General features: G+C 49.4%; 5 protein-coding genes and 1 long non-coding RNA gene across 12 annotated transcripts; 3 read left to right on the forward strand and 3 right to left on the reverse strand.

Annotated features, from left to right (window-relative positions):
• Positions 1-417: 417 nt before the first annotated feature.
• On the reverse strand, positions 418-6040 carry ccne1 (cyclin E1). 2 transcript variants are annotated; one of them, XM_004565684.6, is made up of 12 exons: positions 5910-6040; positions 5391-5441; positions 5133-5220; positions 4654-4716; positions 4385-4551; positions 4139-4274; positions 3751-3897; positions 3566-3661; positions 2877-3011; positions 2648-2759; positions 2405-2562; positions 418-1233 (listed from the first exon to the last, which is right to left on the reverse strand). In XM_004565684.6, the coding sequence occupies exons 2-12, from the start codon at positions 5402-5404 to the stop codon at positions 1063-1065; spliced, it is 1287 nt and encodes a 428-aa protein (XP_004565741.1). In that variant the 5' UTR covers positions 5405-5441; positions 5910-6040; the 3' UTR covers positions 418-1062. The 2 variants fall into 2 exon arrangements, with proteins under 2 accessions (XP_004565741.1, XP_004565740.1); XM_004565683.5 differs by lacking the exon at positions 5910-6040 and adding an exon at positions 5717-5839.
• A 133-nt stretch (positions 6041-6173) lies between these two features.
• Positions 6174-12817, forward strand: zgc:162297 (uncharacterized protein F13E9.13, mitochondrial). 3 transcript variants are annotated; one of them, XM_004565679.5, is made up of 7 exons: positions 6823-7062; positions 7959-8122; positions 9130-9212; positions 9301-9481; positions 9569-9719; positions 10232-10359; positions 12282-12817. In XM_004565679.5, the coding sequence occupies exons 2-7, from the start codon at positions 8050-8052 to the stop codon at positions 12470-12472; spliced, it is 807 nt and encodes a 268-aa protein (XP_004565736.1). In that variant the 5' UTR covers positions 6823-7062; positions 7959-8049; the 3' UTR covers positions 12473-12817. The 3 variants fall into 3 exon arrangements, with proteins under 3 accessions (XP_004565737.1, XP_004565736.1, XP_023009833.1); XM_023154065.3 differs by lacking the exon at positions 6823-7062 and adding an exon at positions 7103-7786; XM_004565680.5 differs by lacking the exons at positions 6823-7062; positions 7959-8122 and adding an exon at positions 6174-6282.
• LOC143417822 (uncharacterized) lies at positions 10377-11352 on the reverse strand. The gene is made up of 3 exons (XR_013098018.1): positions 10744-11352; positions 10599-10662; positions 10377-10489 (listed from the first exon to the last, which is right to left on the reverse strand). It is a non-coding gene; the product is annotated as an uncharacterized LOC143417822 (long non-coding RNA).
• On the reverse strand, positions 12508-14293 carry si:ch211-260e23.9 (tumor protein p53-inducible nuclear protein 1). 3 transcript variants are annotated; one of them, XM_004565677.5, is made up of 4 exons: positions 14145-14293; positions 13481-13624; positions 13262-13406; positions 12508-13143 (listed from the first exon to the last, which is right to left on the reverse strand). In XM_004565677.5, the coding sequence occupies exons 2-4, from the start codon at positions 13602-13604 to the stop codon at positions 12915-12917; spliced, it is 498 nt and encodes a 165-aa protein (XP_004565734.1). In that variant the 5' UTR covers positions 13605-13624; positions 14145-14293; the 3' UTR covers positions 12508-12914. The 3 variants fall into 3 exon arrangements, with proteins under 3 accessions (XP_004565734.1, XP_076738884.1, XP_004565735.1); XM_076882769.1 differs by lacking the exon at positions 14145-14293 and adding an exon at positions 14010-14132; XM_004565678.5 differs by lacking the exon at positions 14145-14293 and adding an exon at positions 13874-14003.
• A 62-nt stretch (positions 14294-14355) lies between these two features.
• LOC101480916 (protein C19orf12 homolog) lies at positions 14356-18925 on the forward strand. 2 transcript variants are annotated; one of them, XM_004565675.2, is made up of 3 exons: positions 14356-14500; positions 16747-16932; positions 17886-18925. In XM_004565675.2, the coding sequence occupies exons 2-3, from the start codon at positions 16773-16775 to the stop codon at positions 18149-18151; spliced, it is 426 nt and encodes a 141-aa protein (XP_004565732.1). In that variant the 5' UTR covers positions 14356-14500; positions 16747-16772; the 3' UTR covers positions 18152-18925. The 2 variants fall into 2 exon arrangements, with proteins under 2 accessions (XP_004565732.1, XP_004565731.1); XM_004565674.3 differs by lacking the exon at positions 14356-14500 and adding an exon at positions 15357-15644 and having other exon boundaries at positions 17886-18578.
• Positions 18926-21628: 2703 nt separating this feature from the next.
• On the forward strand, positions 21629-22772 carry LOC101483622 (protein C19orf12 homolog). The gene is made up of 3 exons (XM_004565685.2): positions 21629-21718; positions 21825-22006; positions 22364-22772. The coding sequence occupies exons 2-3, from the start codon at positions 21841-21843 to the stop codon at positions 22591-22593; spliced, it is 396 nt and encodes a 131-aa protein (XP_004565742.1). The 5' UTR covers positions 21629-21718; positions 21825-21840; the 3' UTR covers positions 22594-22772.
• Positions 22773-26231: the final 3459 nt, after the last annotated feature.

Genomic DNA, 26231 nt, shown 5'->3' on the forward strand with positions numbered 1-26231 from the left:
CAGACATGTTTTAACCTCTCAGTCTTCTGCTGTGTAACACCCACCTCCTATCCCAGCATCCTCCTGTCACACCAACCCTCTGCATGTCCTCCTTCACTACATCCATGAACCTCCTCTGAGCTCTTCCTCTCCCACCCTCCCCCCTCAGCCGTCCCTCTGATGGACTCGTTTCTGATCCCGTCTCACTGCCAGTCAATATCAGAACATCTTCAGTTCAAGCTCTTTTTGTCAGCATCACTACCGTTGTGTTATCCTAACACCTCACCTCCTGTTTGAATGCAGTGAACTCATGTTTGAGTGCCAGAGATGCTCTTAGAGTTCCCGTTTCCTTCCTATCAGCTTAAAGCGTCTGACGGTGTCACAGTGCCACCTGGTGGAGCGCAGCCTGAGCTCGCCCATCTCACACTCATCACGTCAAAGAGCTTAAAAACCTTTATTGGAAAACATGTAGCAGCATTTCATTAAAAAACAAACAAAACAAATCATGTAGAGACATTTTTGGGATAAAAAGGTCAAAGTTCAAGACAGTCAACATTTAGCTTCTGAAGCCCGGCTGGTTCACCTGTCCATCAAGGTAGCCAAGCTACTGGTCCCCAAGCAGAACATGGCCACACTGTGCCCATTAAAAAGGAAAACACACACACACACACACACACACACACACACACACACACACACACACACGCAGTTCCCATCATGCTCAGCCCACTTTATAGCAGCACGTAGAGCCAAACACGACCCTAGAAATAGTTTGGGGGCAAATGAGGCCACTAATAGATTTAAGCGCGCTCGCTCGCACTAAAGGTCTCCTCAGTTTGGCCTCTGCATAGAAAATAAAGGCGTGGTTGGACTTGATCCGAGCGTTCAGCAGCACCGCTAATAAAAAGCATGAAAACAAAGTCTCTTCTGCTCGCGCTCAGACCGGAGCTTAAGCACGTCCCCATGGCAGTGACGCGTCTCCTCGCTGCTGTTTCCCTCCCTGGAATTAAAAATTTAATCTCAGCTGAAACTCAAATCCAACACGCCGAGCTTTCCTGTCCCGCCGGCGTCAGCAGCGCTCTGCTACTGGGGGGGCGGAGACTCCATGCTGGCTCTGATCTTAACCACGGTGGCCTCGCCTCGATCCGGCTCTTCGGTCTTCTTGCTGCTCAGGGGCGGAGTCAAGACGCCCGAGGGGACGGGGCAGCCGCCGTGACACTGCAGCTCCACCTCCTGGTAGGAGTACGCCTTTTCCTGTAACACAGCAGGAACACGCATGTGAAAAAGCACACGTTTGGACCTTTTTCCACATTTACTACATCCTGTCCCCATCGACACCTGCGGTACACGCCCAGGAGTCTACATAACTCCGCCCTCTATCTGCCACCTGCGATGACCGCTCAGGCCTTAACCTCGCTGCAACCCATGCTGGAAAAAACGACGCAAGTTTTCCTCGGCTCTCAGGAGGAAACGGAAACAATCCTGAGCAGTTTTCTGGATCCTGTCTTTAAAGTTTTTGTGTGAGCATTTAATGTCATTTTTTTCAACCATTAAAGCGCCGATCGGTTATCGCCGCCGCGACGGAGTTCTTCTGCTTCGAGCTCGTTTAACCAGAGGTGGCAGCGCGTTTCACGTTTTTCTGCCGTCGTTCATCATTTTTACAAAATTATTCTGTCTGAATTTCTGCTCTGATATTAACGCTTTGGGGGTCAACGCACACGTGGGCGTGTCCTAATCACACGACCAATGTAAGGCGACATGGAGATGCAGTGATCTATAGACAAGTTTTTAAACTTCCCCTTGTGGGACTAATAAAGGTATCTCATCTTGTGTCGAGAGGCCACGTAGATCCAGAGATGATAAAAAATCTCTGGATCTACGTCCCAGCCTGCAGGCGTCAGGCTGGGACGTGCTCCTCTGTCTTATAGTGGACAGAAACTATTTTTTGGAGCGGCACAAATACAAATAAAATTTGTGTGACTCTTATTTGATGCAGAACAGCTGGTTGTTCTGTAAATACTTTGAAATGGTTATAAAAAATATGCTTGGCTGCATTTTTCGGTAAATGGCTGCAAAAAACTTTTTTATTTGCAAAACTTGTGCATAGTTTTGAAAACTTACAATTTATATTTGCATTTCAAGTTATGAAAATTATTCTTTAAACATGTTTGTGTTTGTTACAGTAAAAAATAAAACTCTGATTTTATGTTTGTCTGATTTCAGATCAGTTGTGTTAACACGGTAAACTGAGACACGAGGTTGTCCTGAAAGAACGAAACCAAACAAGGCGAGAAGCTGTTTTAAAGGTGAAATAGTCAAAAACAGCCGATTGTGCCCCGGAGCGACAAACTTATCAATAAAGTTACAAACCGGTGACTGTGAGGGGAAATAAACAAACGCACGCACACACAGCTGTTGGACCTACCAGCCAGGTCACGTAGGGGGCGTGTGTCTGGATGTTGTGCATGTCATCCGCAGAGATTCCCGGGAACGTTTTCATCGGCGAGCTGCCGACCTCTCGCAGCGCCATCGCAAACGGCACCATCCACCTCACGCACTCCTCCACCTCCACCCTCTTCAGAGCTGCACGGACAGAAGGAGGAGGAGGTGAGTCGGGGTGGAGTCACACCAGCAGGGACAAACAGGAAGTGTGGAAAATGAATTTTACCTGACACGGTCTCCACCAGCTCCAGGGACGAGAAGTGAAAGAGCGCCGAAGCAGCGAGAACGCCGTTAGAAAACTCGAGGCAGCGCACGTCCAGCATGCACAGGTCCAACAACTGAAAGCAGACGCACCATCAGAGACACTCGGCGGGAGACAGACGGTCCCACCTCAGCGAGAGACGCTCGTCTCCGAGCACATCGGCACAATTCATTTATGGTAACAGACGGCGTACCTCTGCGATGTGCGTGAAGGTGGCCTGCGGGTATCTGGGGAGGAGGAGCTCGTCCGCGTCCTTCAGGTAAGCCACCTGCATGTAAACATTGAGCCAGGACACGGGAGTCTGTGGGCTCAGGCTCCACTTCAGCTCCTAGAGAGAAGACGAGTCCACGTTAGACACCCAAATCTCCCATCTGACGCAGGTTTAAGGGCTGCGATGACAGAATGACATCACGAAATGATGCGTTCACAGCTTTGGCCGTTTGCTGGTTGTTGAATAGTTTTGTGAGCTTTAACCTGAGATTGTGTTGTTTCTGACGAAATACATTTATATTCAAAATAGATCCAGGATTTAAGGAATCGAGATCACTTGATTCAAACTAAAATTGATTTTTTTTTAAACACAATGAGCATCATTAAACTGCTCAGATGGCTCCGCCCCTTCCTGAGCCCGGTTCTCCTGGAGGTTTCTTCCTGTTTTTCCTTCCCACTGTCACCAGGTGCTGGCTCATAGAGGACCGTTAAAGCACCTTTGACGCTGCATAAATCAAGCTGAATTAAATGGACCAAACAGTGAAATTGTCACCGAGTCTTCAGCTGAGAAACCAAAGGAAACCTGATGACGCCACAGAGGCCGTGTCTCACAGGTGAGGACACAGGTGTGCTCAGAGGTCGGTTAAGGCCGAGGCAGGTCGTGCGTTTTACCTTCATGACGATGATCTCCATGCTGAGGATCTCGTCTTCTGTGCAGGCCTCGTCTGTCACGTAGGCAAACTGGTGGACTTTGGGAGGATACATCTCCTGGGAGAGAAACATTTAAAGATAAGAAACGCAGCAGACACGCCGCAACAAAGCACCCGCACAGTACCGAAGAGCTCCGCCCTCCCCACCTCGACTTTGGCGGCAATGAACAGGCAGGTGATGCCGATGAGCTGCAGCGTGGATTTGAGGACGTTCCTCTGGGTGGCCATGAAGCGATCAAAGTAGTCCTGAGCGAGGTGGTACGTCTCCCTGTGCAGCCTATAGACCTCGCTCACCTGACACACACACACACACACACACACACACACACCTTGAGTACATTAAGGTGACTGCATCTTTACTGTTTATTCTTAGATGAATGATTTCATGGTTTCCGGGACGCCGAGCTGCGTCTGCCGTGGATCGTCCACAGTAAAACCTGCAGCCTGAAGCTAAAGGTTAGCGTAAAGCTAAAATCTCACGTATAGACACACCTGAGATCAGGTGGTGCTGCAGGTTCACAGACTCAGTACTGACCTCCATGAGCCAGTCCAGGAGGATGGCCCTCATCTTGGGCTGCAGGTGTGGATGTTTGTCCATCATGTGGACGTCTCTGGTGTAGGACTTGTCCTTCTCCAGCATGTTGTTCCACACGGCGTCCTTACTGGCCCAGCTGACAGACACAGAGTCAAACAGATCGCTGACACGGGACAGGTACAGGTGACAGATTAAAGGAAAACACCCCCGACCACTGAGGGCTGAGCAGCCATCAGCACCACTCACCAGAGCGCGGGCAGTGGCGCGTGGTGCACGGGTGTCACACATGTGGTGTGGAAGCTGTAATGAGGAAAGCTGGCGTTGACCAGGGGGACGAGCGGGCACTCCTCCTGATCAGGCGTGGAGATCCACCTCTGCGGACTCACGCGATCAGCTGCAGGACTCCAGCCCGGCTGGGAGACAGGAAGAGCTCGGTTAGAGTCGAAGAAGGGTGGAGGAGGAACACACGCCTCCAAGACTGTGGGCGTGGAGTCGCTGCAGGTAATTAGACCCACCTCACACTCGCGCTGCTTCTTCTTCGTCATCTCTGCTACCTCCTCATCCAGATCCGGTAAAACCTGAGGAACAAACAGAAAAGAAGGAACCCTGGAGTTATCGTTCTCATGCTTTTGTTATTTGGAGGCGCCCCTCCTGTGGACCGCGCTTGGTGTCAGGTGATCAGCCTTCAAATCGTCTTCCTGGCAAAGCTAATAAGTTAGGGCTGGATCAGGTGACCGCTGACCTTCGGGCTGCAGTTACAAAAAACCTGAGCTTAAAGACGCGCTCTGCGCCTCCGTGCTGTTCACCATCTCCCCTCAGATGAAGGCCCATTGCTTCTGTCAGCTCTCCTCACTGTGGCTCTAATATGATGTCCAACATTGTTGGAACCCTGCGTGACCCTCTTTGTGACAAAACACATCAATGACCCACCCCAGCAGAGTGTGTGTGTGGGGGGGCCCTGCTGGAGCCTCTGCCAGCCTTTCAGGACACTCACAATAGCAACATCTGCCTTCCTCTTCCTCGGTCGGACTGTGGTGTGTTTGGGGGCCTCGGCAGGAGCACTCTTCGCTTCTGTGTCTTCCCTGAAACAAGCAAAGCAAACAGCAGCTGTTAGCGAGCGCTGCCATATCCACAATCAGCCGAACAAACCCGGGTTAGCACGGGTAAACGCTCACACGGTCCAGAAACAACAGGCTAGTTAGCCCGTGAGGCTAAAGCTCCTGGTGGCTCTTCCTGCGTGGGCCAAACTCACCGTGTTCCTCTCATTATAGTCGGGGCCGTGGAAGCGTCCGTGGGAGCAAACCTGTGGACGACAAACGACTTGAAATTTAGACTTAAACAGCCGTAAAAGTGCGACGTACAGCGGCCCCAACCCCCACTCCGAGCCGCCTTCCTCCCGACAAAGCCCGGCTCAGCCTGGCGCGGAGAGCGGGGCAGCAGGCCGCTTCCAAGTGCCCCCAAAGCCCCCCCACCGGACCTCGGAGACCCGGGAAACTGCCCCGACATCCACGCCACACCGAGCAAGGTTGGTCTGAGGCGGCCACGGGGCTCGGTTAACCGAAAACAGCGATATTTTACCGAGTCCGGCTGCACATCATGGCCGCCTGATGCGGACACGGAGCGGCCAACAAAGAGCCGAACCCCCGGGGGCTGTCCACGTCTGGACCGGAGACCGTGGGGGTTTAACGTGGGAGCCTGGGTCACATTACGCTGCAGGCAATCAAGCCCCAATTCTACTCACGCAAACTTTTAGCCAGCTGCAGAAACTCACCTCAAGTTCCTCCCTTGAAGTTCACCCTGCTCCGCCGAGAGCTCCAAAAGAAGGTTTAACCCCGCAGTGGGTTCCCCTCGGGTTCTCCAAGTGTGTTCTCCAGGTGTGTGCTCTCTGTCCTCCGGTGCTCTCCTGCTCGCGGTGCCCGGGATTCTGAGCTTAGGCCGGGCTAACTGCTCCGAGCTGGCGCCTCGCAGAGCGCAGATGAGCTCCACGTCAGGAGGCGTAGATTCCAGTTGGCGCTAAATCTCCACCCTCTGCGCCGCTTTACAGCCGCATTGAGCTGCGTCACCTCAGCCGCTCACCTGTGCAGGGCACGCGGCAGGTATGCTGGCTGAACTCTACGCGGATGGTCGCGAGCGTGAAGGAAACGGTGAGTTTTTAGTTTTGCCGGTAAAAATGGGGGCGTGAGTGCCGCGCTGACAGCTGCGAGGGGCGGATCTTCGCAGACCGGAAGCGCTCGGGCACCGCGTGGCTGTGTGTCAGATGTAAACAAAGGCAGAAGCGGCGCAGAAAGACGCGGAAAACGACGCAAAGCGGGCAGAATGACGCAGCAAGTGAGCGAGCGGGTTCCGTGCGCGTTACCTTCAGTGTCTGTCACGGGACCGGGTTGTGATTCAGCGGGAAAATGAAGCGTATCGCCTCCCACATGTCCACTGCGGGCTGCCGTACTCGCCCCGCCTCCGACCGTAACGGAGTGACCCGCTCAGCCGCCTCCGGACTCCTCCCCGGGCTCCCAACTTCACCATTAAATCTGATAAAGTGGCAGGAGGCGAACCAACCTTTGACGTCAGCAAATCTGTGGCTGCTGGTCACGTGATCACATGACAGCGTCCTCACACGGTTGTTGCTGCAGGCTGAATATGATAATTCATTAGGCCGTGGTTTTAATAACCAGCTTATACAGGAAATGCAATAACGTCACATCGGTACCATCCTTCCTCCTGCTGCTGAGACATGACCTGTAACAGAGCTCAGCATCTGCATTTACAAACACAGCAGCACAGGTCAGGACAGTGGAGACTTCCACGATGATCCCTCTGAGCTGTGGGAAGCACCGAGGCTTCCTCGTGATTTACAGACAGCTCTGATCACGGGAGGAGAAATGGAGCAGGAGTAATCCTGAAGGAGGAGCCTGAGCAGTGCTGTGGAGGTGAGGAGTAACAGGCAAGATCACCAGTATGAAGCGTGAGGTCGAAGGGTGTCAGTGTGTACGCCCCACAGGGTGGAGGTCAGAGGGGTGGAGGAAGGTACAGAAGGTGTGATCTGAGCGAGATATGAGACTGAGGTGGTGTCAGGGAGGATGTAGCTGGACAGTATCGGATGGTTGACTGCAGGGTGACTTTGGACATCAAGAAGAGCAAGTGAGTGAAGGAAGGATGCTGGGAAAGTAAAGCTGAGGGAAACTGCAGGGAGTGTCCTCTGGACAAAGGAAGGAGGACAAGGAGGCTTGGTGTGGACCCAAAGCAATGAACGGTGCACTAGAGAGGTGAAGAAGGCAGGGCGGAGCGGGTGGAGATGAATGTCAGGGGTGATTCGTGACGGAAGGGTAGCAGCACGAGACAAAGGGAAGGTTCAAAGACAGCAGTGAGCTCTGCTGTTTGGAGATGGCAGAGGATGAGCTGAAGATGTTCAGACGTTCACTGGGAGTGAGAAGGAGGAGTCCATCAGAGGAGCAGCTGAGAGTCAGAGAGGATGAGATGGTTTGAGCATGTGCAGAGGAGGGAGGGTGATGGAGCTGCCAGGCGCAGAACGACTGCTTTGAGTTTCCTGCGGTCGGCACGGAGCTTCGAGGTTTGCTGCTATATGAAGAATAGAAGTTTTAATAAGTGGGTGAAAGTGGAGGAAGGTGAGTCTGAGAGGAAACCCAGAGCCAGGTGAGTGCAGACAAACATTAATGGTTAAACTTCAGCTTCCTCAGAGAGCGTAAAAGTTAAATAGATGAGACACGTCCTGCTGGCCCTGATTTACAGCCAGGAAACTTGTTCCAGAGATGATTGTGTTCGTGTCTTCGGTGAAGCTGAAATACTCTTTTTGTTTGGTGAACAGAACAAAGTCGACCTTTGGTCAGTCACATGACCCCCTCCTGAGAACGACACAAACAGGTTTCATTCTGTGGCGTCTGCACAGAAAGGGAAGGATGAAGTTTTTGGAGCTGTTTGGGCGTCTAAAATCCGTCGTTATCGGAATGATTCACGTGAAAGCGTTGCCAGGTAACAGAGTCCACCTGTCGGCGTCCTCCAGGTTCAGGTGAAGTGTTTGGTCGTGGCAGGGGGAGGTCAGTAAGAGCACAGAGGTTTGCAAAATGTGGTTTCAGGGTGAGCTGGCGTCCAGCTTCGCGTGGGCCTGTGCGTCATCAGGTTAAGACAACATCGCACATTCTGATTGGCTCAGATTTAGCTGATATGTGACATTTTCCTGCGTACGCTGCGCTCAGACATGAACTTGATTAAGTCAGACGTGTAACATTTCAGCCTCGCACACCGGTGTGGTCGCCCTGTGACGGGGCAGTTAAACTTTATTTAACCAGGACAATGTGAGTCGAGATCAAACATCCCTTTTGCAGGCTGAGACTCGCAGCAGTACGATCGACCTTAACTTCATACGAAGATACACGGCAACAAAATACACAATAAGTACATCGATGCAGACGATGACCCACCCTGAACCCTGAACCTCGGCCCCGTTCTCCTGTCCAAACAAGGCCTGCTCTCACTTTTTCTGCTGTCATGACCTTTGACCTTTCACACACTAACACACACTTTCTGCACGCTCTGACCTTGGGGTAAACTTGCTGGGACGTCCACTCGTAGGAATATTTTGGGATTGTGTTAACAGACCTGAACACGGTCGCCCTGCAAACAGACCAAAGCTCTGCTTTTACAGAGGCGCTCACACCGCTGATGATCAGTTAGTCAATAACCTGCATCGATTAGCAGCAGCTGATAGTTTCTCACACGCTGCGTTTTGGTTTAGTGTTGAATAAATAATGACACGCTGTAAATATGCGGTGTTTTGTTGTTCGTCCAGGTGATCATGGTTGTGTCCTGATGTGTCACCAGGTGTACTCGTGACTTTGAGTAGGAGGAGCTGCAGAGAAAAACATCACAGTTTGCGCTCGTATTCTTGTACATGCATGATGTGCACATCGGTGCCCACATCCTTAAGTGTTGAGGGTACTCTTTGAGACCCTTTATAACAGGCTCCTCCTCTTCCTCAGGTAGCCCACTGGGCTCTTTGAAAATGTCTGAAATCAGCGAGGCGGCGTGCCGGGAGGCAGCGATCTACAGAGACGCAGGGGTTGTACGTTTGTGCACGTTGTTTGCGTTCCTCACAGCTCTGCAGTCTGCACAGGCGAGGCGCTAACCGAACCTCCAATCCCGTCTTTCAGGATGGACTGATCGTTGAAAACATGCACGATGTGCCGTACTCTCTGAGCGCGGGCCCCGAGGTGAGCGCCTGCATGACCGCCATCTGCTGCAGCGTTAGGGCCGCCTGTCCGTCCCTGCCTATAGGAGCGCAGATCCTGACTGCAGCCAATCAGCAGGCTCTGGCTGTGGCTCTGGCTTCAGGTTCAGTTGTTCATTCAGTTCATGTTGATGTGTTTGGAAAGATGCAGGACGTGTGATCAGCACGGTGACGGCGCTGTGTGCTTCCAGGCCTGGACTTCATCAGGGCTGAGGCCTTCGTCTTTGCTCACGTGGCAGACGAAGGCCTCCTGAACGCCGGCGCCGGGGAGTTACTGCGGTACCGCAAACAGATCGGAGCTGAGCACGTGCAGATCTTCACCGACATCAAGAAGAAGCACAGGTGAGGTCACCTGCTGTGCAGTTATAGTAAAGAATGAAGTACTCAGTGATGCAAGAAGACGTGAAAACACTTCCTGTGTCTGAGTACAGCTGCAGATAATCAGGATGAGCGGCCGGCCAACAGTCATTCATGCCTGTCACAGCTGAGCTTTCAGCACTGGGACGTGAATGGGGCCAGCCTGGGCGAGAGAGGTGTTAAAATGTGTGTCAGCACTTTGGCGAGCTCTTAGGCCGTCCTGGATGTTGCCTGGACCTGCGGCTTTCATGTTGATGGTCCCCTGTGGTGTCCTTCTGGTGTCTACTGCAGACACACTGAAGGGCAGCTCACCTGCTGCTGTGGGAGGAGCATCCACCCCACTGAGCAGCAAATCATGAAACTTTCACACACCTCACACAAGGTTTGATTTCTATTACAGTGCAAACCACTTATCATCTCCAGTGTGTAACATCCACACATGCCTCTGTGTGTGTGTGTGTGTGTGTGTGTGTGTGTGTGTGTGTGTGTGTTTCCAGCTCTCACGCCCTGACGTCAGACGTGAGCGTCGCAGAGACGGCGCGTGCTGCTGAGTTCTTCCTCTCAGACGGCGTCATCATCACAGGAGCAGCCACAGGACTGCAGGCCGACCCCGAGGAGCTCCGAGGTCCCGCCCCTGCCGCGCACACGCACACTCTGTCCAGATGTTAGCCTGACTCTCGTCACTCACTGCATTTTATCACTTTATCATCTACAATCAGAATCCTAGCAGCTTCTCGTCACTGCTGAGATTAACGCTGCAGAATATAAAAAGGAGACATTACAAGGATTTTTGTTTTGAAATTAAAATCTGAAGTTAAAATCTCAGGTCAGGTGACTCCTGTTAGAGCTGCAGAAAGGATTCACCTGCATGCAGCACAGAAACAGCTGATTGGCTCTGCAGGGTTCAGGTGTGTCTTCATCAGCTGTGCTGCGTGGGCGGATGCACACTTCACTTTATTCTCAGAACAGTATTTCACAACATATCAGACATTTTTTTAAGCCCCCTCACCTCAGGTCCTCCTGCTTTTACCCCGTTTGTCCAGAAGAGGTCCCCCTCACCCCGAGGGAGAGAGGGCCGCGGGTCGCACTCGAACCACTGAGCTAAACCGGCGCCCAAAGAGTCTGAATTTTAAATGTCACACTCACAGCAGGGGGTCAAGCCCACCTGAGCTGTTTGTGGGAGGTAAATCCACTCGTTTTTCCCTCTGTGTCTTTAAGTGATCAGAGTAGAAAAGAACCAGTCCATTTCCTATCGAAAGCTTAGAAATGAAAGTCATGGCTCCACCGACATTCACTGAGATAAACCCAGAGCTATACCTGCCCTCAGGTGTTACTGATGAGTGCCGTGTTTTTGTGCTTCCTCATCTGTAGGTCCATTTCCTGTTTAAAACATTTAAGCAATCAGCGTTGAGGTGCTGCTCTGCAGCTTCATGCAGCTTCATGCACAGGACCATAAATCCTGCAGTAATCAGTCAGTAAGGTTTGTATCAGCTCAGGTTACTGAGTCTGAACTCTGCACCGCATCCTCGCAGCAGCAGCCAGGATATTTATAGCAGCCGGACACTCAAGCCTGTAAACAGTCTGAGGGCTGTACATGCCACTGCTGCGCGCGCGCGCGCACACACACACACACACACACACACACACACACAGGTGCTGGTCATGTTCAGACACATTCACCAGGTCACGCGTGTGAGCGGAGGTTCACTGAGTGCAGCTCTGCAGGTGGTGAAGGCGTCTGAAGCGTATTTTCTATTCTGTCACACTCTAATGTGTCAGTCTTATATCTGCCACACCCCTCTGCGCACAGGCAGGAGACTCTGGCAGGTCAGAGAGGGCACGCCTCAGGTGAGCAAAGTCATTATGAAGCCAGAGAATATGCATGCAGTGAGCCTGTTTGCACACACACTGTCCTGCACCGACCCAAAGGTCCTGCGCAGCATGCAGTCAGATACCTTTGAGCTCCAAGGAGTTAGCACTCGGTGATGATGTTTATATAGCAGAGGCTGCTCCAGGCGAGATAAACAAACCACGCATGCTAGCAGCGGCTGCGTTTTAGTTAGCAATGCTTCAACCCAAGGTCCAAACAGCTGACAGTAAACGAGGCAAACGTATCAGAGACACGGCCCAAAGACCAGGTCCCAACACGGAGCCAGGAAAACACTCGGACTGTGTCAGGGAACAGAAGGATCATCAGAGTGGGAACAGGTGAGACTAATCAGGGTGGGTCACATATCGACTGAGAGGCAGGAAGTAGCACCACAGCAGCCCTCACCCCGACGCCTCTCTGTGCTGAGTCCAGCCTGCAGTGCGTTTAGTAGCGATCTACTAGATTCCTTTGTAATATTCAGAGGTTTAAATGAAATCTAAATGATTTAATTCAAATTCTAAACCTCGTTGCTCACAGCCTCAGGTGGACTTCAGGGTTTGTAAGTCTGGAGGGTTGAGATGCGTTCGTGTGCTGCTGGACGGTGGGAAACGAAGCTTTCGACTGCTGACGTGTTCTTAAATAGAAATTCATTAAAGTGATTTTTTCTGTTTTTCCAGACGTTTCCCAGTCTGTGGGAATCCCCGTGCTGATTGGCTCAGGAGTGACCTATGACAATGTCGAGAGCTACCTGGATGCAAACGCGATGATAGTGGGCTCCCACTTTAAGCTGGGCGGGCACTGGGCCAACGAGGTGGACCCGCAGCAGGTGAAGAGGTTCATGGGGAAAATCCGGAAGCTCCGGCAGTGAACGAGCCCCCACCATAAAGACACGCAGACCGCAGCTTTAGAAAATCTCAAAAACTTTATTTTGCTTTTTTAAAACATTTTATAAATACACACAAATAAAAATTAAAATCTCACATTTGTGTCAAATAAAAAGTAGAAAAGCAGCAGGAACGCTGCAAAGGTCAAGAGGTCAACTCATCACACACTTTAACACGCAGAAGAAGAAGAGCGAAGCCGCCAAAATGACAGATTTGAACACGGCGACAGAGCACGAAGCTCTGACATCATCAACATTAATCTGAGCAGTGACTGTTCTGCCGCGCGGCGCTCGCCCTGCTGACAATAAAGTTTACAGAAGAATGAAAAACGTGTGGTTCTTTCAGCTGTTTGATTACTGCACAGGAAGTGGTGAATGTCACGTGATGTAACGGCGAGGTGAAGCCTGAGCGGCGCCGATATTGGAGTCAGTAGTTGTAGAGACGCTGGCAGGGCTGCTTGAAGTGTCCGTAGCGCCGCTCTGCAGGGCAGAAGCGTGTCTTGGTGAGGTTCTGCCTGTGAAGGGCGCCGCGGCTCAGCTTCCTGCCTTCAGCACGGCTCCTGGCACGCTGCGCCGCCGGCAGCTGGATGTTGTACGGCAGAGGAAGCCCCCAGGCGGCGAGACGCCAGGATACATGCCGCCTTACCGCCACAGGCCTGGAGAGACACACAGGAAGCCACATTATAAACCCCGCCCACCTGCTCTGCTGTCTTCTTCTGTGTTTGTAAAACTGGTTTCAGATTATCTGAATGAAAGCATCGTCAGCATCATAACCTTGAGGTTTCCTCTTCATCAGAGCCCGGCTCCTCCTCCTCGGCTCCACCCACCCCGCGTCTCATCTGGTAGACGGACATGCTCGGGTGTTCGATCAGCAGGTTCTCGAGGAGGTCCCCGTCTGGAGCCGACAGAAGCCCGTCCTCTGCATGAGGACCAGAGATGTTTAGAAGCATCGGCGCTGCAGCGTGTACACCTGAAGCAGGTTGACTTTCTCACCTGGCAGGGTAACGATGACCCAGCCCTCGTCCTCGAACTCCCGCAGCGTCTCGTGTTCTTCTCCTGCTGACTCCTGGTCCTCGCTGGCATTCCCGATAAGCTGAGCAAGAATCTTTCCGATCATCCCGACGTTTCTGACAGCACCTGTGGATAAAGAGCAGCACACAGGTGAGATCATCACAGGTAAAAAGCTTCCCTCATGACGCCGAGGCCTCAGAAACCTGAGCAGCTTGACCCCAGGTGATGTTCCACAAAGACAGGAAGCCGGGTCGTGACCTTTCACCTCCTGTTTCCACATTACTGCTCAACTGCAGTTTATAAGATCTTAAAATAATAAAACTTTATTTTCTATTAAACTGAGAACCGTTGTTCCTGTGTGTTTGTCCTGCTCACATGTTGACTGCAGCTCCGCTTCATCACGTGACCCTCAGCTTCATCGTGTTTACAGAAACATCTGCGCGTGAAACACAACAGAAGTGCACGCACTCACTAACAGACACGCGCCTCTGTGCGTGCGTGAGAAACAGACCTCGGCAGGACTCCGTGTACCTCCAGCTGGAACAAGCACCCTGCCCGTGCTCAGGTACGGCGGAACAGAGACTCTAACACTAACCGCGTGCAGGTCAAAGGTCACGCGTGGGTGTAACTAAAGATTCAGACCCACCTGCTCCGATAAGTCGATGTTTTCGCTGCTTTGAAGCTTCCGGTTCTCTCTGTGCTTGTTTTCATCCACAGGTTGTTTATCTCACACAGGCTCCTCCCCCGCTGCCTCAAACGTCACCAAAATCCACCCAATCAGGCGGAGCGTATCTCACTGCATCACACGTAAACAAACAAAGCCCCGCCCCCTGCCCCGATCCTCGCACTGAGCCGAGTTCAGCCGGGCAGACCCGGCAGGCCTGAGGTCACTCCTCAGCGTACCGGTCAGGGTCAGAGGTCACCGGAAGCAGGTTATCTGCTCGCTGGGTTAACCCGCGCGCTCAGCGATCTGGAGCTCAGCAATCACAAACACGGATGAGGGTAACGTCTTTGTGGCAGTGTGACGCAACAGGAAGTAAAAATAGGAAGAAAGCGTGAAATAAAGATGCAAATAGCATAAATGTAAACATGTCAGTGATGGACGCGGAGGCTGCTCCAGCTCGCTGTGCTCTGTTTCTCTTTATGAAACGGTGATATTAGGATGCGAGGAGGTTAAATAGTCCCTCTGCTCTCAGACAGGAAACAAGACAAACAGGATTCAGACGCAGGATCAGATATGAATGTTTGTGACAGCTACAAGGTCCCGAGTCCCACATTCACCCCACTCGGGGCGTGTGTGGGACGCAGCTTCAATGAAACAAACGCTTCACATATTAAAACAAAGGGGGCGGCGCCTCCTGGTGGCAGCCGCAGGTACTGCAGGTGAGGACAGCGAGGTCCGATTTACTTCATTTTTCTTCGATTCAGCAGAAGAAGAAGAAATGAGTCAAACATAAAACACAGAAACGTCCTCTGGTCTGAAGTTCGGTAACATCCGACCAAACAAACAGCCGAAGGAGGTCAAAGCTAAACAGAATGAATACAATAAGAAAATCAAGCAGATAATTAAATATCATAATATTTAATAAAGTAAAATGTGAAGGACAGAGCGAAGTGCACAACAATTTAAAACACAACATACGAGCAACACAATGAACAATATACCACAATATCAAAACAATCTAAATCCTTATATACAGAAACGACCACAGCGCGCTGCAGGATGCTGGAAATGAACCGAGCTGACTTTCAAAACACGAAGAAAGAATTTAGTTCTTTTTTCTTTTTAATTCAAGCGACCAATGTGGAGGCTTGGGTGACGTAGCGAGCTGCAGCGACCAATCAGAACTCTCCGTGTAGAAACTTTGTTTGAAGTTTCTCCGGTCTCCGGCTTGTTTAGTGCGCATGTGCTCTTTGAGCGTATCAAACTTTGTGCGCATGCGTTCGTTAAACAAAAGTAGAGTGAGATTAGAGCGTGAGTGTTTTAACGTGAGTTCCTGAGCGGACCGGCGCACCGGACCGTCTTCTCTCCGTTTCTCCGGTTTGTGTTCAGCGAAGAAGAATCAAACAGGCTCGTGTGTTTCCTCCTTCATTGATCTGCAGAGCCGGAAGTTGTCTACAGTTTGCGGACAGTGACGGACTGAAGGTAAGCAGAATGTGTTCCGATCAGCTGTGTGACCTTTGACCTCTGCAGCCTCACACAGAGAGGGGAACGAGTCTGAGTGGTCGGTAAAAAAAAAAAGTCCCGAGTTCGCAGTTGAATCCAACCGGTTCAGATTATCCGACTCTGTGAGTCAGACAGAGCAGCTGATGTTCACGTCCTGACTCTGTAGTTACTTCTTGTTTGCCGGTGTGCTACACCTGTCACTGCCGAGCCCGTCCCACCAAACTCCGCTCAGAAACCGTCTAATTTAAGTCCAACTGCTGTGATTGTGTCCGACGCGTTTACACGGAGCCTGTCCTGAACCCGGAGCTCTGACAGCCCCCTAAGAAACACGAAAGATAACGCAGCAGGGCCGTGGATGTGGTTTATTCGAGTAATTATAATGATTACAGGCCGTCTGATGGTTTCAGGCTGCGTTGGAAAGTAAAAGTGAAACCAAGCTGTGGTCCTTTCCGTGCCTCGCGTGTGCGTGACAGTTTTATGCAAACAGGCTGAAGGTGGATGACACTCTGCTCTTTGAATCTCACTTTTCTTTGTTACATGTCACAGTCAGCAGCTGATGGAAAACTGAAACTGGTTTTTATTTTAGGGTCAGACGTGCTGCTTCCACTTTTGTGTCTGTGCTGCATTTCTACTGTATGTTATTTCTATTCATGCGTCATCATACAGCTGCACATTTGGCACAGGTGGATGCTGGGAAAGGTGGAGGCGGAGCAGAAGGAAGAGAAGGAGACGCGAGAGAAATCGCAACCGCTGAGCAGCGTAGGCTCGGGTTGGGTGGTTTGTGTGGTCGCAGATAGACACGGAGTCAGTACACACGTGACCTCGTGTCGCACACGCGTGTGTTACTGTGACACGCTGTGTGTGACGTTAGTCACCGCTGCCTCTCTCACGGAGCTCACACACTGTTGCATCAATGATGCAGCAACCACAGAAATGCGATTAAAGATGTGACAGCTGCAACACGCTAACAGCAGATTTACCTGTGAAACTGTGACGCTGGCAGCTCACCTGTCCCAGGTGTGCGTCGCTGTGTAAGGAATAACTACTTACACTCCTCTTCATTTTTGAACCTTGTTTTCAGGAAAGACACCACGTGGAGTCGCAGAGATGCCCACCCGGATGGACGACGTCATGCGTTTGTGCTGTGAAGTGTCGGCTCACGAGGAGATCAAGGTCGCCGTGAAGAACTCCACCAAAGGGGCGATGGTGGCGGGAGGATCTGCGTTTGTGGGCGGGCTGCTCGGCGGACCTCCGGGGATCGCTGTCGGTAAGTAGAAGAAGAAGAAGGAGGAATTAAATCTGCTGATTCAGCAGAAGGAGATAAAAAGACATAAAAGGAAACAGAGGAGGACGCTGGGTTTGAGTTTGTCGGTTTAAACCTGACTGTGGACGAGGCCGCGTGTTTGCCACAGCTGTCAGAGTAATAACACGCTCTGAGGATTTGTGCTTTTTGTGGTAGAAGGCAGTAAACACGAGCAGGTTCGAGTCCTCTGCAGTAACTGCAGGTAAGAAGACGTTTGGAGGCTTTAGTTGCTGCAGTGATCGTCACGCGGGCAGCCTCAGTAACCTGGACCAGCAAAGTCCTCCCCACACAGCAGCCATCTTGAAAGGCCTCTGGCGTTATGTAAATCGCTTTGTGTGGCCGACAGGAGAGTTAAAGCACACCTGTGTGAACGAACAGGTAAACGACCTCAGTGAAGGCAGAGCCGTTTCACATGTGTGACGATTATTTTTAACCACACGCTGAATTTAGTCGTTTGCATTGATGGAAACACAGACGCACTTTGGTCACCAAAGTTTGTAAATCTGATAACTTGAGAACGAGGCGACGCAGAGTTTAAAATTCACAGCACGGTGCGTGTACTAACATCTCATTTGATAAGAGGTCAAGGTCAGAGGTCAAGTTTTCTGAAACTCTGGCGAAGCCCATAATTCAACAGGGGAGTCACAAGTTTGTCCACCAGGAGGCTTTATGTCCTCACAGGTGCTCACATGCATGGCCTGAAAGCACACGCCTTAACACGCTCTGATCTTTTCCATAATAGATATAATATAATCAATCAATAAATGTATTGATGTGAACAGCCTGTGTTTAAAGCTTTAGACGTTTAAAGTTGGACGTCGCTGTCGCTGACCTCGGCCACAGCTGTTACTTAAGCCTGTTTACGCCTGTGTGTGCGCCTCTGACGCGCTGGTGTTCTTCTTCTGCATCTCTGTCAGGCGGCGCCGTCGGCGGTCTCCTGGGCAGCTGGCTGACCAGCGGGCAGTTCAGACCTCTGCCTCAGATCCTGATGGAGCTGCCTCCCCCGCAGCAGAGGCAGCTCTACGAGTCCATCACGGCCGTCTTGGGGAACCTGGACTGGACGGACGCGGCCCAGCTCGTCTCGCTCGTGATGGGGAACTCCACCCTCCAGCAGCAGGTCGCCGCTGCCTTAATTAGCTACGTCACCAAGGAGCTGAGAGCGGAGGTGCGCTACAAGGACTGAGGGATGGTTCCACGTGGACCTGACCTTTGAACTGAATCACGGACGTCTCGCAGCTCACACAGACGAAGTTCTCAGCAATGTTTGTGCAGCACTGATGTCTTTGTTACTTTGGCTTTTTTAATCCCTGAATGGGACCAGCGTGTAATTTAATCTGGATTAGAAAATCTGCTCATTCGCACACTCTGCATCAGGGTCTTTTTAGAGTGCTCCTGCTCTCAGATTTCAAGCTTTTCATTCAATATTTGTTCAGCAGCTTTGATGACTGACAGCTCAGCTGGTACACTGTAAAATGATTACTCCCCCCGAAGACCGAGGGCTGGTACTACACCTGTTTTTTTTTTATCATGTTTTTATTGCAGCGTGTTATGACATCATTGTGACACTGCAGGACGTTGCATTGGACAAATAAAAACTGTGTTGTACAGCTCTCTGCGTCGCCTGTCACACAATGTATTTCTCATACTACTTATTTAATCTGTCTCTCTTCCACAGCATGTCTTTGTCCTGTCTTCATTCTCTCTCTCCAACTAATCACAGCAGATGGCCCCGCCCCTCCCTGAGCCTGCTTCTGCTGGAGGTTTCTTCCTGTTAAAAGGGAGTTTTTCCTTCCCACTGTCGCCAAAGTGCTGCTCATAGGGGGGCATATGATTGTTGGGTTTCTCTGTGTGTGTTATTGTAGGGTCGACCTGACAGTGTAAAGCAGCTTGAGGCGACTGTTGTTGTGATCTGTATAAATAAAATTGAATTGAAAGGTCAACATTGACCTTGGGCTTAGCCAACCTTGGTACTCGTGTCTGTTGATCGTGGTAAATATGCTGTGCTTGTGTTATTGGATATGACAGCTGCATTTGACACAGTGGACCACGACCTGCTGCTCTCCCGCTTACATCACTGTGTGGCAATTTCTGATCTGGCATTGTCATGGATAAAATCATATCTTTCCAAAAGGAGTTTTTGTGTCAAGCTGGGGCTGGCCGCTTCCTCTGTGGCCCCTCTGCTTTGGGGTGTGCCCCAGGGATCTATCCTTGGGCCATTATTTTTCTCGCTGTATTTACTCCCTCTTGGTGCGATTTTTCGTAAACACGGAGTGTCATTTCATTTGTATGCCGATGACTGTCAGCTTTACTTACCTTTTAGTCATTTGGATACCTCCCCATGTCAATCACTGCTTGACTGTCTTAGCGATATTAAATTATGGATGGCAAATAATTTTTTGAATTTTAATGGTCGCAAAACGGAAGTAATCTTATATGGCCCGCATCGTTCTACTGATACCCCAGAGGTTGATTTTGGTGATTTGACCTCTCATCTGAAAAGTTCAGTCACTAATCTTGGTGTTAAACTTGATTCTGCGCTTACTTTTGAAGGCCATGTAAATGGGGTGGTGAAATCAGCTTTTTATCACCTCAGACGCCTGTCGAAGGTTAAGCCTTTCCTTTCCAAACCCAATTTGGAAACTCTTATTCATGCTTTTATCACCTCACGTCTGGACTATTGTAATTCCCTTTTAATAGGGGTCGGGTCGGGCACCTTGTCACGCCTGCAGTTTAACCGGTAGTAGGAAATTCGATCACATCACTCCGGTTCTGGCTTCCTTGCATTGGCTTCCCATTGAATTTAGGGTTCGTGTTAAAGTCCTTTTATTGGTTTTTAAATCTTTAAATGGTCTGGCTCCTGTCTATTTATCTGATTTGCTGAAGCCACATGTTCCTCCTCGCTCGCTCCGTTCAGCTGAGCAGCAGCTGCTGTCGGTCCCTAAGTCGCAGCTGAAATGCAGAGGAGACCGTGCCTTTTCAATTGCGGCTCCGATGCTCTGGAATAACCTTCCCCTCCAAATTAGACAAGCGTCATCAGTGCAGGTCTTTAAGTCCAGATGGAAAACCTATTTTTATTCCCAGGAAACTGACACCTTCTTATTTATTTTATTGTATGTAATGATTTTATGGTATTTTTAATTTGGTTGTTGTTTTGTTCTGTGTTGTTCAGCACTTTGGTCTGCCTGGTGTGTTCTTAAAGTGCTATACAAATAAACGATGATGTTGATGATGTCGAGGAAGACCTAGTATATTGTTGTGAAATTTGATGAATCTATAAAAAATTGTGGGCAATATAAAGTTTTTACTGATCTTCATATTTGGTTGACTTTGACCCAATTTTCACCAAATCAGAAATCAGCTTGAGCTGTTTTTGGTATCTACCAAATCTCATAAACTCAGATTTTATTCTGAGTAGAACAGAAAACACATCAAATGTTTAAAATGAGAAACTCTGATGGCAGCGACACATCTGTAAAGTGGGACAGCTCCATGCTTCCTCTTCTTCAACATCAGCCTGTGATGGTCTGTGAGCTGAGGAGGGCAGCAGTCCTGGCTCTGCTGCGTCCTGTTGCTGATGCTCCAGATGTTTTCAGCTGACTCGCTTCCTATGAAGCTGTGCAGCTGGAATATTGACTTCAGTAGGTAACAGAGCTACATTATGGAGCAGCTTGTGTCTGAGCAGGGAGGAACCTTTAGAAAGGTCAGTATTACAGAAGCAGGTAGCCTGATGGATTAACTGGTAGGATCGTGGGAGCGTAGGAAAGAGCTTAGCTTTGTCTTTAGACACCAGTCCCAAATCTCTTATGGTCCACACTGGTCTCGTAGCCTGGGCGTCCTCATAAGGTCCTGTACCAAAAACAAATCCATTGCAATGAATAGCTTTAAAGAAGAGATCGTGTTCTTAGTGAGGTGAAAGGTAAACTGGACCCACGTCAGTTTGCACAGAAGATGCTCTTGTAGCTGTTGCAGAGAATTAGTGTCACGTGGACCCAACAAAGATATTTATGGACTGTTCATCTTTAATACTGGACCACATATCTTAATGCAAAGGTTATCACAGCTTAAGGGTCACAGCACACTGATCAGCAGCAGAAGGGTGTAGAGTATGGCACCAACAGGTGGGCACACCTGTCCTGACCCGGCCTCACAGGCCACAAAGCACCAATCCCTGCTTCTGTCAGTGCGGCTCATTTAAACTGGAGGAGTGATTTACCTGACACAGCTTTGCTGTTATGACACAACATTAAAATGACAAAGTAATAGTACGAGAGCGTCTCTGGCTTTGCACTGTAAAAGTCCAAAGTTCATACTTATGTGTAGGTGAGCTTCAGGGTTCAGGATCTCAGGTGTTCCTCTGCACTGCTGCACCTGGAGTCTCACTGTGACATCATTAAAACCAGTCCTGAAAGACGTGCGTATAAAGCTAAAGAAGTATCCAACCGAAGGTGTCGGCTGGCGTGAAATATCGTTTCACATTGAAAGTGAAAATTCCTAACATGTGACAGTTGTTCCGGTGTTAAGGGTCCGGTTTGGTTTGTACGAGTAAAACAGGACAAACCAGCACATTTTCAGCATTATGTACTGGATGTTTGCAGAGACAATCCAGGTAATAATGAAACTTAAGAAGAACTGGAAGCCACTTACACCTCCACCCGCCCCACAGACATCTTGATATAAAGTGGAAGCGGGATGCTCAGGTCAGTGTTTCTGTGCACAGCAGATTATCAGCTCGCACACTCAGGACAGCACGGTAAGACGTTTATTCTTATTCATGCTGCATTATTAATATGGATGTGTATTCTGTTTTAGTTCATAGGAACTTCTCGGTGATCAGTTATCATATTTTTCTCTTACAGGAGATTCACCAAGAAGATGGAAGCGAAAGATGAACATATCGAAAAACTGATTCATGAATTATCACCTGATGTAGAGAGAGAGCTGAGAAACACCTGGATGCGCCTCCTCAAAGGAACAGTTGTGACGGGAGGATGCACATTAGTATGCGCGGCTCTCTTTGGACCTGTGGGGTTTGCTGTTGGTGAGTGAATGAATGATCCAGATAAGAGGGAACTGTTCCTACAGTGGGTAATAATAAGAAAATAAAAACAAAATAAAGTCATTGTTTCTGAACAATGAGACCCTAACCCTATCTGAACAGATAACATGGAGGAGAAACACATACGGGGACAAAACCATAAATCGGATCATTTTTCTTTGGCTTTTACGAAACTTGTTCACAGTAAATATAAATCTATTATTAAACAGATAAAAATCCTCAGCTGTGTTTTCTGATGTTTTTATTTGGGATAATTCAAACACTTAACCTTTTTGTGGAAACAAGACTGGATACCAAACCTGGTTCTGACTTTCCATTCACCCTCTCTTCTGTGTCTAGGTGGAGTCATTGGTGGCCTCTCCAGCTGGCTGACCAGTAAAAAGTTCAAGTCTGTGCCTGAGATCCTGGGGGAGATGACTGATGACCAGAGGAGAGAGCTCTTCAACGCAATCAGGCGACATTTACGTGGCCTGGTGTGGAAAACTGCTGAAGACCTCATTGATAAAGTGATGAGAAATCCTGATCTCAAGACCACAATTATCAATTTGTTAATCGGAATGTTAATGTGAGAACAGGCGTCTTAACATTTATGACTCTGTGTGTGTGTTGGCCTTCGTGATGGACAAACACAGTCAGTGAATTTTAACCAGACGTATTTCTCAGTTAGAAACATAAATTAGAGATAATCTGTGCCGGAGTAGAAAGTCAATGTATTTTCTTCACTCTGATTCAAATAAAAGAAAAAAACTGCTGAACATTTTTGTGTCCTTACAAATGATTTCATTCTCCTGAATAAAGTACTCCACATACTGTGCAAATGTAAAATATGGAGAATTATACTTGAAGTTGGCAGCCGGTTTTCTCAGACCAACAGCTCCTAAAGGTCAGACATCAGTTTCCTCCGGCATGTTCATCTTTAGCTCCCTGCTCGCCTTTTTGGGTTTGGAAGACAAAGAAACGTCAGAAGGTGCAGCTGAAGAACATCAACAGCACGTTTATGGAAAAAAAACGAGTGTAAAATCCACACGCAGCACATGACCAGCTTACCCACATTCAACAAACTCAGATGTTAAAGTTGTTTGAATGAAGCTGAAAGGTCAGACCAGGTGTAACCAAAGGGTGCAGTTAAAAGCAAAGGTGATAAAGAGCTTTAGGTTTCCCGTGAAATCTTAAGAACTTCGAGGTGATACACGAGATCTGAGCTGAATGTTTGGGCTGAAGTGTGTGAACAAGATGAAGCAGAAAAGCTTGTGTTTCAGTGAAACACTGAGAGTGTAATCAGACCAGTCCAGCAGAAATCCTGCAAACACTTCAGTGTGAAACCAGAGAGAAGACAGGATGTCCATTCTGAGGTCTGCAATTTCTCTGTACCATTACACTGCGCACTGACTGAGAATACAAGTATCTGAACTTGTTCTTCAGGTTTTTACATTAAATGGAACATTTAAAGGTAATCCATTCTGCTCATTTAAGCTCCGATTCACAGTCTGTATCTGATCCTGGGCCTCAGTGCAACCACTCAGCTCATTGCATCTGAAAGAAGCGCTTTTAGCTCCTCCCCCTACCTTCCTGTCATGTTTGGGTCAAATCTGACCAATTTACAAATGACAAAACCCATAAATATTGTGTTTTACATCCGATTGCCTATGGGTCTTATGACATCCTCCACAGTATGCACTATATGAAAGTGATAAGCACCTCTTTAGTTGAATTTTGAACGTTTTAATCAACTTTGTTACATCTCTAATGTTCCCGGCCATAGAAAACACCATAGAAAATGAATTGGAATCCAACCTCCACCCCATTTGGCCTCCAACCCCCTGAATGGCCCACTGAACTGACGTTTCTTATGTTAATTTAAGAGCTGTTAAGACTAACTGGTCAATTGTGACCAGAACACTAAAGTAGGGTGGGTGTTGGGTCTAAACTTAGACCCCACTGACCCTGGGACTTATTCCCGTGAAGGACATGCATGTGAGAATGTGTGTGTGCACGTGTGCAAGAATGTCTGTGTGTGTCTCTGTGTGCGTGACTTCCTGATCACAGCTGTTTCTAACAACATCCTGGTCATAAAGAGGGTAATCTCCCCCACACCCAATGTATGGTTCAATTCCTGTATTGGTTCACCATACACAACACAGTGAAGCCATAAAAAGGGCAGGAAGCTTACCAAACATGAAACAAACCTTCACAAGGATCAGAATCAGAATCAGAATCAGAAAGGGTTTTATTGCCAAATGTTGAGCAGGTTTACAACATTAGGAAATTGCTGCGGTACTTAGTGCAAACATACTGTCAGATAACGCTTAAATAGACATAAAAATAAGAATTAAAAGTGCTAAGAAGATAGATATATACATGATATATACATGAGTGCAGGTGGTGATCAGTGCAAACATGGAATGATGCAGTGACACAGCGTAGGGTCATGTGTTAGTGGTGGGAACAGTCATACGGTTGTTGTTCATGTGTTCAACAGCAGAGGGGAAGAAACTGTTCTTATGGCGAGAGGTTCTGGTGCGAATGGACCGGAGCCTCCTGCCTGAGGGGAGCAGGTCAAACAGACTGTGTCCAGGGTGAGAAGGGTCAGCTGAGATCCGAGCTGCACGCCCCAGTGTCCTGGAGGTGTACAGGTCCTGCAGAGATGGGAGTCTGCAGCCAATCACCTTCTCAGCAGAGCGCACAACACGCTGCAGTCTCTGTTTGTCCCTGATAGTGGCTCCAGCGTACCACACGGTGATGGAGGAGGTGAGGATGGACTCGATGATTGCGGTGTAGAATTGCATCATCGTCCGTGTTGGCAGGTTGAATTTCTTCAGCTGCCTCAGGAAGTACATCCTCTGCTGGGCTTTCTTAATGACGGAGGTGATGGTGGGCTCCCACTTCAGGTCCTGGGTGATGGTGGTACCCAGGAAGCGGAATGAGTCCCCAGAGGTGATGGGGGTGTCAGTCAGGATGATGGGGGGGAGTGGGGCTGTGTGCTTCCTGAAGTCCACAATAATCTCCACTGTCTTCTGGGCATTCAGCACCAGGTTGTTGTGGCTGCACCAGGACACCAGACGTTCAACCTCCCTCCTGTAGGCAGACTCGTCCCCGTCCGAGATGAGTCCAATAACGGTGGTGTCATCTGCAAACTTGATTAGCTTGACAGACTGGTGGGTGGAGGTGCAGCAGTTGGTGTACAGGGAGAAGAGCAGAGGAGAAAGAACACAGCCCTGAGGGGAGCCGGTGCTGATGGTCCGGGAGTCCGAGACATTCTTTCCCAGCCTCACGTGCTGCTTCCTGTCCGTCAGGAAGTCAGTGATCCACCGGCAGATGGGATCAGGCACATTCATCTGGGAAAGCTTGTCTCGGAGATGGTCTGGAAGGATGGTGTTGAAGGCAGAGCTGAAGTCCACAAACAGGATCCTGGCGTAGGTTCCTGGGGAGTCCAGAAGCTGCAGGATGAAGTGTAGGGCCATGTTGATGGCGTCATCTACAGACCTGTTGGCTGCAGGGGGTCCAGGAGGGGGGCCGTGAGGGTCTTGAGATAGGAGAGAACCAGGCGCTCAAATGACTTCATGACCACAGATGTCAGAGCCACGGGTCTGTAGTCATTTAGTCCAGTGATCCTAGGTTTCTTGGGGACAGGGATTATGGTAGAGGACTTGAAGCAGGCAGGCACATGACATGCCTGCAGTGAGGAGTTGAAAATGCCAGAAAACACTGTGGATTTACTTCCAATATTTGTCGCATTTGCAGCAGATTTACTACAGACTTTGATCAGGAAAGTGAGCCGGCGCACTCGTGCGTCTGAGAAGACGCGGACTGCTAACTGCTCTTCCTGGGATCTTCCTTTCCAACGTACGCTCACTCCGGAATAAGCTGGACGAGCTGGCCCTGATGAGAAGCATGAACAGAGACTTTGCCTCCTCCTGTGTCTTATAGATGTGCTTGTGATAAAACACTACAGCCTCCCCAGAACCTCGAGAGGCTGGGGAGGGGGACAAAGGAATTCCTTTGATCACAGAGTTGAAACAATGTAGAGATGGTAAGCATAAAAATGACAACATTTAACAATTCACTTTAACAGTGGGGGTGCACACAACAAGGGGGTTAAGAAAAAGTACTCATGATTGGCTGCTCCTCACAAAAAAACACCTTCACCTCTCTGTGACAACATCCAGAACAAAGAGTTAAGTCTGTGAAGGTTCTCAGTCATCCAGGT

This window comes from Maylandia zebra, linkage group LG1, assembly GCF_041146795.1.
Source record: "Maylandia zebra isolate NMK-2024a linkage group LG1, Mzebra_GT3a, whole genome shotgun sequence".
NCBI lineage: Eukaryota > Metazoa > Chordata > Actinopteri > Cichliformes > Cichlidae > Maylandia > Maylandia zebra.

What these genes read in the sequence shown, in the direction of transcription:
- zgc:162297 (XM_023154065.3), top strand. Translation starts at nt 7,605, where the DNA reads ATGAGATGGTTTGAGCATGTGCAGAGGAGGGAGGGTGATGGAGCTGCC. An exon ending in TCACGTGAAAGCGTTGCCAG is followed by an intron (nt 8,123 to 9,129) that starts GTAACAGAGTCC and finishes CCTCTTCCTCAG; the next exon opens with GTAGCCCACTGGGCTCTTTG. An exon ending in TCTACAGAGACGCAGGGGTT is followed by an intron (nt 9,213 to 9,300) that starts GTACGTTTGTGC and finishes CCCGTCTTTCAG; the next exon opens with GATGGACTGATCGTTGAAAA.
- ccne1 (XM_004565683.5), bottom strand. Translation starts at nt 5,736, where the DNA reads ATGATGTGCAGCCGGACTCG. An exon ending in GGAAGGCAGATGTTGCTATT is followed by an intron (nt 4,717 to 5,132) that starts GTGAGTGTCCTG and finishes TTTGTTCCTCAG; the next exon opens with GTTTTACCGGATCTGGATGA. An exon ending in TGGAGATCATCGTCATGAAG is followed by an intron (nt 3,012 to 3,565) that starts GTAAAACGCACG and finishes TCTTCTCTCTAG; the next exon opens with GAGCTGAAGTGGAGCCTGAG.
- si:ch211-260e23.9 (XM_004565677.5), bottom strand. Translation starts at nt 13,604, where the DNA reads ATGATCGGAAAGATTCTTGCTCAGCTTATCGGGAATGCCAGCGAGGAC. An exon ending in GGTCATCGTTACCCTGCCAG is followed by an intron (nt 13,407 to 13,480) that starts GTGAGAAAGTCA and finishes GTCCTCATGCAG; the next exon opens with AGGACGGGCTTCTGTCGGCT. An exon ending in GATGAAGAGGAAACCTCAAG is followed by an intron (nt 13,144 to 13,261) that starts GTTATGATGCTG and finishes GTGTCTCTCCAG; the next exon opens with GCCTGTGGCGGTAAGGCGGC.
- LOC101480916 (XM_004565675.2), top strand. Translation starts at nt 16,773, where the DNA reads ATGCCCACCCGGATGGACGACGTCATGCGTTTGTGCTGTGAAGTGTCG. An exon ending in ACCTCCGGGGATCGCTGTCG is followed by an intron (nt 16,933 to 17,885) that starts GTAAGTAGAAGA and finishes CATCTCTGTCAG; the next exon opens with GCGGCGCCGTCGGCGGTCTC.
- LOC101483622 (XM_004565685.2), top strand. Translation starts at nt 21,841, where the DNA reads ATGGAAGCGAAAGATGAACATATCGAAAAACTGATTCATGAATTATCA. An exon ending in ACCTGTGGGGTTTGCTGTTG is followed by an intron (nt 22,007 to 22,363) that starts GTGAGTGAATGA and finishes TTCTGTGTCTAG; the next exon opens with GTGGAGTCATTGGTGGCCTC.